This window comes from Manihot esculenta, chromosome 15 (genome assembly GCF_001659605.2).
Source record: "Manihot esculenta cultivar AM560-2 chromosome 15, M.esculenta_v8, whole genome shotgun sequence".
Taxonomy (NCBI): domain Eukaryota; kingdom Viridiplantae; phylum Streptophyta; class Magnoliopsida; order Malpighiales; family Euphorbiaceae; genus Manihot; species Manihot esculenta.
In genome coordinates, this window is record NC_035175.2 from 731883 (window position 1) to 745252 (window position 13370).

A 13370-nucleotide genomic window follows, 5' to 3' on the forward strand; every position below is an offset into this window, starting at 1 on the left:
TTAAGGTGTTTTAGGGGGTTTTTGGGGAGTATTTTAGAGTTATGTTCATGTATGTTTGGTCCCTCATTTGAGTCCACCTGTGTAGGTGCGGACCCGAGGAACCGAGGACCCCAGCAGTGAGACAGCTGCTTCAGTGTCTTGTCAGAGCTAGCCTGAGGTGAGTAGAATGACTCTTTATGTTCAAAGTAAATAATGAAAGTTTTAGCATGATTCACGCATCATGAATGCCATGAGATATATTATGGTGCTTGCATTAGAATTCACGAATATGTTGCATTGCACATTATGCTGTTGATGTGGATGAATGTTGGATGATCCTTTAGCCCGCACTATGATATGATATGATATGAGATAGTGATGATACGGTATGAAAGACCAGTGAGGCCCATTCTACGCCCCTGACACTATGTAAGAGAAAGACCAGTGAGGCCCATTCTACGCCCCTGGCATATTGGAATGTTATGTTATGTTAATGTAAGAGAAAGACTAGTGAGACCCATTCTACGCCCCTAGCACTATTGGAATATGTAGTGGGCTATCGGTGACAAGTTCATCCTTAATGTGATTTGTTTGTGATGTGATGCATTTCATGAAAGCATGAACTTTAAATATAATGTTTTATTATTCTACTCACTGGGCTCTAGTAGCTCACTCCCTTTCCCTTAATCCCCCAGATTTGCAGGTACGGGATAGAGCAGGAAGTCAAGAGTAAAGTTATGTTCTATGTAATAGTTAGCTGTGGACATGAGAATGATGTAATGTATAGTACAGCTATGTAATGTAATGATGAGTATTGAGGTTTAGAATTGTGCTTGACCCTAATATGTTATTAATCCCTTTTTGGTTACATGATCTTTTAATGAAATGTTTTATGATGTTATGTAAACCAAACTTAAAATATGATATGTTACCCCATTGGAGCTTTTGTTGAGGGCTCCAGTGTGTGGTTTATGTTTATGGTTATGTGCATGCACAGGTTAAGCTTGGTAAAGGAAGGAAAAAGTTTACAGTTTCATGTATATGTTTGATCATGTATGGGATTTAACAGGTATACGGGATGTATGTTAGGCTTGCTACGGGTCCCGGCGGCCTTAAGCCGATCTGGATCCTAGCGCCGGTAGCGGTCCGATTTCCGGGTCGTTATAGAAACGGACGAGTTTTCTCCCCATTTTCGGCCAACGGTGAGTCCATGCTCTCCCATGGTCATTTTTGACGATTTTACTCCAATCTTTCAAGTTTTAACAAGTGTTTTCTTGGTTTTTGAAGATTTGTGAGCTTTGAGCAAGTTTTGGAGCTTAGAGACCTAAGGAGCTAGATCTCCCCCATCTCCGAGTTAGATCGCCTCTCCTCTCGTTCTCTAAGAGGTAAGAGTAGATCCTTAGCTCATTTTATGTTTTAAACGTGTTTTATGAAAATTTATGGGGTAGAAATACATGTTTAGGTTGTTATTGAGTTTATGGATTTATGTTGAGTTTTTGAGCAATGTGGGTTGTTTGTTTATGCTTGATGTGTTGTAGTTGGGGTTTAGGATAGTTTGAGGCCCCTAGGAGCTTATGTATGTGTGTATGCATGTTGTGGAAGTGTTATGTTTGAGTTGAATGGTTTGGGAGTCAAATGTGCATTTTGGAGGCTGAGTTCTGCCCTTTGGAAGAACTCAGGTTCGGCAGCCGAAGGGACTTTCGGCCGCCGAACCTGCCTGTGGAGGTCAGCCTTTGGCTGCCGAACCCTGCCCCCAAAAGTGGACTTTCGGCTCTGGAAGGGAGTTTCGACCGCCGAAGGTGCCGCCAAACATGCATGAGTTTCGTCTTTGGAAGGAACCTTCGGGCGCCGAAAGTGCCGCCGAAGGTGCATGACTTTCGTCTCTAGAGGGACTTTCGGCCGCCGAACCTGCCGCTGAAAGTGCCCTGTCCAGCCTTCCTTTGCATGTTTTCTATGATTGTTTTAAGGTGTTTTAGGGGGTTTTTGGGGAGTATTTTAGAGTCATGTTCATGTATGTTTAGTCCCTCATTTGAGTCCACCTATGTAGGTTCGGACCCGAGGAATCGAGGACCCCAGTAGTGAGACAGCTGCTTCAGTGTCTTGTCAGAGCTAGCCTGAGGTGAGTAGAATAACTCTTTATGTTTCAAATAAATAAATCAGCTTCGAGCATGTTCATGCATCATGAATGCCATGAGATAAATTAGGTTGTTTGCATTAGAATTCACGAATATGTTGCATTGCATAATTTGATGATGATGTGGATGGGTATTGGATGATCCTTTAGTCCTCGTATGATATGATGTGGTATGATATGATATGGTATGGTATGGAAGTCCAGGTCGAGGCCCATTCTACGCCCCTGGCACTATGTTAAGAGAAAGACTAGGTCGAGGCACTATTGGATATGTAGAGGACTATTGGTGACAAAACCATCCTTGATGTGATTTGTCTATGATGTGATGCATTCCATGATAGCATGTGTTTTAAATGTTTTATTATTCTGCTCACTGGGCTCTAGTAGCTCACCCCATTTCCCTAATCTCCCAGGTTTCCAGGTACGGGATAGGCCAGGAGGTCAAGAAGAGTAAAGTTATGTTTTATGTAATAGTTAGCTGTGGACTTGAGGATGATGTAATGTATTGTAATACCCGGCTCGAGTCCGGCCTCAGAGTTCCTATCGTCCGGTGGAATCTCGAGTGTCGGAACCCTCGAGAAGGGTAAGACATATGTTTTCATGTGTGTTTGTAAGAGTTTTGAATGTTTTAAAGGGTTAAAGGAAAAGAGTTTTGAAAGAAAAGCAATAAGGGAGAAATGCTAATGTTCGGCCGCCGAAGGTCACTTTCGGCCGCCGAACCTTGCATGGTTTCGGATTCACGTTCGGCTGCCGAAGGTGGTCTGGCCAGCCACCTATAAAAGGGCCAAAGGTCGGTGAGAGGAGGGTATTTTCTCCTCCACTTGCAGCCAGAGGTGAGCCAAAACCTTCTCACGTTGACTTTGATGCTTTTGTAGGTTTCCTTCAGATCTTTCAAAGTTTTGAAGGGTTTTATGTTTGTTTTGAAGGTTTTAAGCAAAAGAGCAAAGTTTGGAAGTTTGGAGCTTTGGAAGCTTGGTTCTTCATAACTCCACGTTGGGATCGTCTAATCTCTTGTTTGGAAGAGGTAAGAGAAGATCCTGAACTTCCTTTCTTGATTTTTGAAGGTTTTATGAAGTTTGTATGGGTAGTATGCATGTTTAGGTGTAGGTGAGGTTTTTGGTGATCTTTGGTGTTCAAGCATGTTTGAGTGTTATGTGCTATGTTTGTTTGGGGTTTTAGGTTAGTTTTAGACCCCTTTGTGCATATATGGTGTATATGCTAGTTGGGAGTAGTTGTTATGCATGTTGAGAGGAGTTTGGGCAGGTTTGCATGAAGCAGAGCAAGGTTCTGCCCATCGGGCAAAAGCCAGGTTCGGCCGCCGAAGGAAGGTTCGGCCGCCGAACCCTTTGTGGAGGCAATTTCGGCTGCCAAAGCTTGCCCCCGAAACTTGGGACTTTCGTCTCTGGAGGCAAGGTTCGGCCGCCGAAAGTGCCGCCGAAGGTTGAGTTTCGTCTCTGGACGAGACTTTCGGCTGCCGAAGGTGCCGCCGAACATGCATGAGTTTCGTCTCTGGAGAGGGGTTTCGGCCGCCGAACCTGCCGCCGAAAGTGCCCTGTCCAGCTTTCTTTTGCATGCTTTATGTGCTTGTTTGAGGATCGGTTAGAGGGTTTTTGGGGAGTTTCTTAGAGTTGGTTTTGAGTTAGTTTGGTCCCTCATTTGAGTCCACCTGTGTAGGTACGGACCAGAGGAACCCCAGAGAGCAGCAGTGAGTCCAGTTTCAGAACCTGCAGAGTCAGTTCAGAGTCAACCCGAGGTGAGTGGAACTGAACTTATGTTTTAATATGAGAAATGAATATTTTATCATACTTCATGCATCATGAATATGCTATAGGGTGAGTGCATTAGTGTACACGAATATGATGCATTGCATTTCTCCTTGATTCTATGACTGTATGGACATAGTACGGATTCAATAGCCCTCAAAGGAAAGACCTGGAACAGCCCTACGGGGACCAGGCATAAAGACCTGGAACAGCCCTACGGGGACCAGGCACAAAGGCCTGGAACAGCCCTACGGGGACTAGGCACAAAGACCTGGAACAGCCCTACGGGGACCAGGCATATGGTATAGAGGGAGTGTTGATCCGTCCATGCTGAGATGTGATTACTTGTGATGTGATACATTGCATGAGAGCATGTTTTATCACCTGTTCTTTACTACTGTTCTACTTATTGGGCTCTAGTAGCTCACTCCTCTCCCTTAATCCCAGTTGTACAGGTTCAGAGTCCAGAGGGAGTCCAGCAGGGTTTGCAAGAAGAAGAATTATGTAATAGTTAGTCAGTGTGGACATGTATTGTAAAGAGATAGTGTACAGTGTATAAACTAGTGCTTGACTTATAAGAATTGTAATCCCTTTTTGTATTTACATGATCAATGTTTGTATGTGTTTTCTATTACTAATGCATATGAGACAACCAGGCTTAACATTATGAGTTATGTCCACCTAGAGTGGGAATACAGAGTAGAGAAATAGTGTATGCACAGGTTAAGCCCTGGGAATAAAGAAAAGTTTTCATGATGTGACAAAAATGTTTGATCATGTATGGGATTTCACAGGTACACAGACAGTTTAGCAGGCTTACTACGGGTCCCGGCGACCTTAAGTCGATCTGGATCCTAGTGCCGGTAGCAGTTCGGTTTTCGGGCTGTTACATGTATAGTAATGTAATGTAATAATGTCTATTGAGGTTTATAGTTGTGCTTGACCCTAGTATGTTGTTAATCCCCTTCGAGTACATGATCTTTTAATGAAATGAGTTAATGATATTTATGTAAACCAAACTTATCATATGTTATGTTACCCCATTGGAGTATTGATGAGGACTCCAGTGTGGGGTTAATGGTTATGCCTATGAGTTGTGCATGCACAGGTTAAGTTTGGTAAATGAATGAGAAAATTTAAAATTTTTATGTATATGTTGATCATGTATGGGATTAAACAGGTATTCAGGTTGTATGTTAGGCTTGCTATGGGTCCCGGCGGCCTTAAGCCGATCTGGATCCTAGCGCCAGTAGCGGTCCGATTTTCGGGTCGTTACAATGCGGATCAGAAAGAAAGATCCTTTCATTCCGGCGAGGGTCCTGAATGTGGCAATAGGAGGTAATATCAAGATATACCCTAAGAATGAGGTTTTTATGCTGGACGGGATGATGCTAGACCCTAGGCCAGCGGTGCCAGGATCCTTAAAAGATATTCATGGAAAAGGAAGGAAAGCGTACCTTGAAAATAAAAGCAGGGAAGTGAAAATGGCAGTGTGCACGAAGAACAGAGGAAAGCCAGAAGTGGAAAAAGACAGAGGGGATTCGAAAGTCAAAATGACAAAAAGATGAAAGGGTGTTATGAGGGAAGCTGTACATAAACAGGCGCAGTCATAATGATTCTTGGGATTTACCCCCTCATCAGTTGAGGCAATAACTGACGAGAAGGTAAAGGGGCAATTGATGACCGTTGGGTTTCTTCGCTCCGATCTAAGGCCAAGCCCATTAGGGCAGCCCATAATCTGAAGGCTTCTAAGCCTCCTCCAAGAATCAGGTTCCGCCCACTCAGCTCAAAAACCGGACTCCAGTCAGTTTCTTCAATCAGGCCGGCCTAGCTCTTCCGCCTCAATGAACAGATTCCCTCTGGGTCTAATCTTAACCTTATCTTCCGGCCCATCTCGGAACCAGGAAGGAATTCAGTCCATTCGCCTTGCGGGACCATTCGCATGTGCGCCCGGAGAGAATTAGGGGCCGTTACGCATGGGGCAGCGATCTGATTTCCTCGTACGTCCATATCAAAGTGATACGGACAGGTGGCCCAATGACACACATTTTGTTACACGTCACTAGCGGACAAAAGGAAACATATAGAAGGAGAAATATTCTCCTCTAGAGATAAGTTTTTGCCAGTTTTACAGAATTATTGTAAAACTCTATTTCCTGGATCTCAGATCATCAGTCATGTTGTTGAATTTATTATACGGAATAATTAATTGGAATTCTAATTCAAAATATACATGCAAAATGTCCAATTTATTTATTAGGATTAATTGTGTTTTGTTCATAAATTAATATGATAATTACATATATATTTGGCAACCATACCTAATGATATGGATCAGAATCAACAAAACTAGAAAGGTAGCTTGTGTTTACTTGCATGGCTTCTTTTGTTATTAATTTTGTAGTATTAGGCTGTTTAATTATAGTATGACTTGAAATCAAACATAAACGAAAACTAAAATTATATTAAATCAAGGTCCACTTTCAAATTAATCTAAAAGATAAAAACCATAGCACCAAGAAAGATCATGATTCCTAACACGTCATCACATCTATTTATGGCATGTGAAAAAGATGAACCATATATAGATAATTGAGTGATCTAATTCATTGAATTTTGCAAATTATCTTGCATGTGCTGACAAGCCTTATTGTTAATAATAAGAATTAGCACACATTGTTAAGATTATTATACAGTAACACTTAACATTTAGGTTTAATTTTTATATCTAAATAGTTTAAGGTAATCATACATTTAAGAGAAATAATTTTAAAAAAGTACTTCGTGCATGAGAGATTCCCCACTCTGTTAACCTTAACCTTTCCTGGGTTAATACTAATATAGTTTAACTTACGATTATGATTGGAAATTAAAGTTTGTGCATGGTTAACAAGCTTTTAAGATAAAAGATACAGATACATCTTTTCCAGGCTGGCTTCCTGCCAATTGTCTACCACTGCAAATTTCATCTGTGGGTTCCACATCACTCATGATAATGGATCGTCTATTTGCCAATCTAGCCCTGTTTAGACTTATGGCTTCTATCTTTCCGATCCGGTATTGGATTTACTGATTAATATAATTAATTCAGAAACAACCACTCGCAACAACATTCAAGTACTGGTTGCAGCAACTGCACCCCTGCTCTAGGTTAGGGGCGGCCGCAGTTCGTTCTCAACTGATTTCCTGGTCTAGGTGTCAAGACTGGTTTAACTTTTGTTAAATCTAAGAATTTCGATTTGTTCTAATTTTAACCTGATTTAAAATATCAATTAGGTTGATTTGATTCCGAGTTGAGCTTGACTACTGTAGGACAAACAAAATAAGCAAAATTTTATACATAATGGGAAATTAAACAGTGGGATGGAGCAACGAGAGCCAAATGGAAACCTCAACCAATGAGTGAAATATGTGGACTACGTCATTTCTTATAATTGAGACCCTAATTTTGGGAACCAAGACAAGATCCTTAGTTGGTCGAGAGTCAGCAGCTGCCTTATTCTGAGGGCCCTTGATGATTCAGTACGCAAATTCTCGATGCACTTTATTCCCATTCCACATGACTCGATAGCTATCCATGTCCTGTCATAATCTAATTACAAGACAAATAATATCACAACTCATTAACCAATTACACAATTGTCGGTCTCTTGCTTAGATAATGATTGATTATGAGAGAATTTGTGGTGGCTAGCTGGTGGGCTTTTTCCATTTAACTACTTGAATCGATAGACCTTGGGTTGGGTTTTTCATTTTGGTGTTAAATATGAGTGTCGTTGTCGAAGAAAAGATCCATTTGTTCAGCTGCTAAACCCACATGAAGGAGCCATTCTCTGAGAGTTAATTAAGAGTTGGATAAACTTAATTTAATGTGAACTTTAAGGGCCATTTTACATCATCATCAGACGTAGGCGAGGAGCCAGCTTTGACTAACTTCAGTCACAGATTTAATCTTAGTCGGACAAATGTTAAGGATGAAAGCGAATAATATTATATGACATACGTGAGATAATGGGCAGGCTTACCTCACAAACAATTCTGCAATTATCCTGCGACTGTACGTATGGGCTGATGTAATGGGCCAAACCAGAGAGAGCAAAACAGAAGAAAGTCTTGTTGTTCCACGGACTTCATGAGAAGTGGCTCGTTTAGCTTCATTACTTGGTGAGTGGTGGCTTTAGGATTCGATACATAGAATTGAGTTTGATCCATTGTTGTATAGATTCAAATGTCTGACGAGTGTGGTGGTGAAGTGGTGACGCCAACATCAGTATCACCTATAATTTCTTGAATTTAGTTAGCAGTTTGATCTTAGATACGAGACTCTTTTTTCCATGGCCACACGGCTCATATTATCACCTTTTTTTTTAGTTAGTGATTAATCATACACAAAACTATCTTATCTTGCACATATTATATCTCAGGAGAAGATTAAACCTGGAGCACTTAGATTTTTAGTTGAAAATTTTTTCTAAATCAACTAATCCGTAATTTTCTTCATCCATCTTCTTATTTTACTTAAAAGAATTATTTATTTAATAATTTATGTAATTATTACATCAAAATTATGAATCATAAGATAAAATTTCTTATTTGTACAACATAGAATGTGGTGTCTGGGCAAACATTGAAATGCTTTGACTTATTCAGCCCATGGGCTTGGGATTCTACTCTTTACGATTTTATTTTTTTATATTTTTTGGGATTTTATTTAAAAGGAAGAAGGAAAACTTATCATTTTTTAGGCAGTTAATACAACTTAATCTTTTAGTTTTCATCTTATTAAATTAATTATCGACTGATTTTACAAATGAAATAAAACTTTGAAGGCTTATTTTTGAAAAAAACAATTCAAAGCATTAAACTTATATAGAAAACAAAATTCAATTATTATAGTTTATTAGTACATTTTAAATGAAATGCTTATTTTATTAACTAAATAAAATTTCAAATACTAAATTAAAAAAATCTACTAAATATGATTTTTGATATATTTTAAGGGTTATATTATAAATTATTCAATTTTAAATTATAAATTCTTGGACTATAATATCAATATATTTATCACAAACAAGACTGTCTTCGCATCTAATATTTAATGGACTGGGTCGCAATCAAATCTAGCCATCCATAAACTCTGCTAGTTCTCATCTCGGCCGTTGTCTCTGCCTCATAGTTCTACCGAATCAAGGAGCGAAAAGGCGTTCTCGTTCCATCGCGAATTCAAAAAAGAAAGAGCGGAAAACTTCTATTTAATGCAACGGAAAAAACACTTTTTTTCTTTTTGCTAATTCCAAGGCATTATTCCCTATACACATCCAGGAAATCCAATCAGCTTCTTTGAATACCGTGACTGTTAGCAGCACTGCAGCTTCAGCTTCTACTAAGCTGTACCAAAAATCCCTTGTGCGTTCCCGTTTCTCACTTCAGTTTCATTTCTGCCCGGAAGTTCATGGCTTTTAACTTCAATCTGCCCTTTCTGATCCTTGTTGCTATAGTACCCTTTGCTATCTCCCAGACTAACATCGAAGCACCACCTCCTGCGGCCAATTCCTGCAATGGGATTTTTTTGTCCTACCAATATGGAGGAGGAACCCAGCTCAAGCCCACTAATCCAACCCACCAGCCCTACAGATTCGAGTCCACGTTGAGTATACAAAATAACGGCCTTGATCAGCTCAAATCTTGGAAGGTTTTTGTGGGTTTTAAGAATGATGAGTTTTTGGTCTCTGCTTCTAATGCTATTCTTGCTGATGGCACTAGCTTGCCTGCCAGCGTTGGTAATGGGACTATTTTTGCTGGATATCCTATGACTGATCTCAAAACGCCAATTGAGACTGCAGGGGATTACACTCAGACCTCTGTTCAGGTTAAGCTGTTGGGGACTCAGTTTGGTGTCCCGTTGAAGGATGTGCCTTGGCCATCTAATATCGCGCTTGCTAATGATGGCTTTGTTTGCCCTAAGACTACTAAGGAAGGTTAGTTTTTCCTCCCCCCCTTTTTTTTCTTGACTTCTGATTTGGGGATTTTTCTTTCTGCGTTTTTCAGTTGTCTGGGCATTTATGTTATAGTTTAAAGTTTGTCATACTGGCGGTTCTGTTGTGTTTAATTTTGTGGTAAGCTTTTCTTCTACCTTATAGAAAGATGAAAAGAACTGACGCCTTTCTACACAGATATTTGTTTTTCATTCTTGGATAATTTTCTATTGCACCGTCGTTTCTATCTATTTCATTCTACATAGTGATTTATCTATTTTAAGTTTTAAGACATGATCCAATTAGAAATAGGAGGGAATCTTTGTGGTATTAGATTGGAACTCCATTTGTTAGAGAAAACAGTGATTAGTCATAAACAGTTTTCAATTTTCAGTGGTAGTATATGCTGTATGTATGTCTGATATATTGAGCGTATTCACACTGGTTGTGTACGAAGATGTAGCTGTAACAGTTGTCTCAGAGTGTATAAGTTTGAGTATACGAGGGCTCAGCTTCAATATATGTAGCTATATTTTTTTATTACATTTAATATTTGAATTCGTTGCTGTTCTCAAAATCTTGAGGAGAGTTGCTTGCTTCATTCATCATGTCAAGTCAATTCTCGGGGAAAGGAAATTGAGCATGAGAGGAGATTGTATGTTCCGATAACTTCCTGAGGTTTTACTTTTTTGTGCATCATCTTAGCTTATAGTCAACTGTTAGAGCACTTTGTTAACAACTGCAAAACAGCTCGTTTCTCTGCTTCAACCAAATATTATCAGAATTAGATCATATGATACTGATGTTGTTGTGAGTTGCCTTTTTCATATTTTATATGTTGCTACACTCACCGATGGATATCTTTTTTGGTTTTCCCAGGTAGTATGATGTATGTTTGTTGCACCAGAGATGAGAACTTTAAATCAAACATCAGTGTGGAGGAGGAATTCCTGCCTCGCCAGAATGGGGATCTAACAATTATTTATGATGTAATCAGAACATATGATTCCAATTACTGGGCACAGGTTTCCATTGAAAATCACAATCCCCTTGGTCGTCTTGATAATTGGAAATTGAGCTGGGACTGGATGATGGATGAATTTATCTACACCATGAAAGGGGCTTATCCCTACGTAGTTGATTCATCTGACTGCATTTTTGGCCCGCAGGCTACATTTTATAAGGAAATAGACTTTGCCAATGTATTGAACTGTGAAAGAAGGCCAACAATCATTGACCTGACTCCAACGAAGTATAATGACACAACCTTTGGGCTCAAGCCATTTTGTTGTCGAAATGGTACCATCTTGCCACCATCAATGGACCCAAGCAAGTCAACTTCAGTTTTCCAGATGCAGGTTTTTAAAATGCCACCAGTTCTTAATCGGTCTGACCTAACACCACCACAAAACTGGAAGATCAATGGCACACTTAACCCTGATTATCAATGTGGTCCCCCAGTAAGAGTGAGCCCTAGCCAATTCCCAGACCCAAGTGGCTTACCATCAAGTTCAACTGCAGTTGCTAGCTGGCAGGTAGTATGCAATATCACTCACCCCAGGGGTGTGAGCCCCAGATGCTGTGTATCATTTTCTGCTTACTACAATGATTCTGTTGTCCCATGCAATACCTGCGCATGTGGTTGCGCTAGTAACACAGAAAGAACTTGTAGTGCGACTGCTCCAGCTGTTCTTCTTCCTCCAGAGGCACTGCTTATATCTTCTGATAATCGTACGGCCTTGGCTAGGGCTTGGGCTGACCTTAAACATCAATCAGTGCCAAACCCAATGCCCTGTGGAGATAATTGTGGGGTGAGCATTAACTGGCATTTATATACAGATTATACCCATGGATGGAGTGCAAGGATCTCAATTTTCAACTGGGATGAAATTGCATTTCCTGATTGGTTTGCTGCAGTAAAATTGGATAAAGCTGCTGCTGGTTTTAAAGCAATGTATTCATTCAATGGAAGCATGGTGAAGGGCGTCAACAGCACCATATTCATGCAAGGGCTTCCAGGATTGAACTATCTTGTGGCTGAAACTGATGGAGCTGACCTGCAAAAGAATCCTAGGGTGCCTGGAAAGCAGCAATCTGTGATCTCATTTACAAAGAAATCTATGCCTGGACTCAATGTGGCTGCTGGAGATGGGTTTCCGACTAAAGTATTCTTCAACGGGGAGGAGTGCTCACTTCCTAAAATATACCCAACAGGTAACGGCAATAGAAGGGAGCCGACTATGACTTTGTGGATCTTCCTAGCAACTGTGTTGGGCATGCTGATGCAGCAGTAGCTGGCAGATGAGAAGCTACTTGGTCTTAATGTGTATTCTAATTCTTTTCATTCATTCCGGATTTTCGCATATACATGCTCATCCAGCAGTGACGCACACCAAGATTAGCTAATAGGAGTGTTGTGAATTTGATTATTGCCAGTGGTTGTGCTGTTCTCTGCACATTCTAAACGGCTGATATATACTATACTGTGAGAGCATTGTTTTAAGCGAATGTACAATTTGACATCACGTGTAGGGTTTGAAAAGTGTTAGTAATTGATTAGTTTCTTCCTTGTGCTACCATTGTTGTTCATTTATGAGGTTGTCTGAAGATGGTAGAAGTTTTAATGTTCATTTCTGAGTAAGCCTGCATCTTTTGAAAGCAGGTTGATGGCTCTGAATGTGAAATGTAGTGGATTTGACGATTCTCCAGACTCAACTGTTAAATTGGTGGTGTCCTGAGCCTTTTTTTTTTTTTTTTTTACTAAGTTATCTTTTGTTTCTTCGAGTAATTCTTGTACACCAACTTGATCAACCCGTTCTTGGTCGTCTCCGTTCTCTGGCGGTCTACATTTTAAACTCTAATCAGTTATCCACACTGTAGCTGAATGAAATTTATTGAAATCCTGAATCATAAGTCAGATACCACAAAAGGAAAATAGAAATGGAGATGGAGGAAACTATTGAGGAAGGAAGCTGTGGATCTTTAGCTGCAAATAAGTTGTCCAAGTTCCATTAATTCATTCATGCTGTTGATAAGTTCTTGGGTAACTGAGTTTTGAAGTGTGGGTGTAAAATGCAAACTGCAGGAGCCCCAGAGGCTAATTAAACCAGCCTCGCCAAGCCTAATAGGCCCAGAAGCAAAGCAAAGGAAATAGATCACGTCGTTTTACGAAGGCAGGTCGAGCTTGAGAAATGTCAAGCGTGTTGCTATAGGCTAAAAGGACACCTTGGCCTTCCACGGCTTCAAAAGGGCATGAATCCTAAATGTACAGCTCCTCACAAAAGATAGAAAACCCATGACATAGTTGATGCTATGTGGGAATGCTTGGCAGTTCATAGAGTTGCTAAATTGGAATAGCCATGAGAAAATTACAGATCATGAATGATAAACGCTTTCAATGGAAAAAGGTTACTGAATGGATGATTGGTGGTGTGGCGGTGAATATGGCAGAGGAACATCACAACTCATATTAATGATGAAAGTGAGGTTTTCCTTCTTAAAAAAGCATAACAGGCAGAA

At 40.2% G+C, this 13370-nt stretch overlaps 1 protein-coding gene across 1 annotated transcript; it reads left to right on the forward strand.

Moving 5' to 3' along the window:
* The first annotated feature begins 9022 nt into the window (after positions 1-9022).
* Positions 9023-12427, forward strand: LOC110601276 (COBRA-like protein 7). Its single transcript, XM_021738352.2, has 2 exons — positions 9023-9854; positions 10731-12427. The coding sequence occupies exons 1-2, from the start codon at positions 9329-9331 to the stop codon at positions 12143-12145; spliced, it is 1941 nt and encodes a 646-aa protein (XP_021594044.1). The 5' UTR covers positions 9023-9328; the 3' UTR covers positions 12146-12427.
* The last annotated feature ends 943 nt before the right edge of the window (positions 12428-13370 follow it).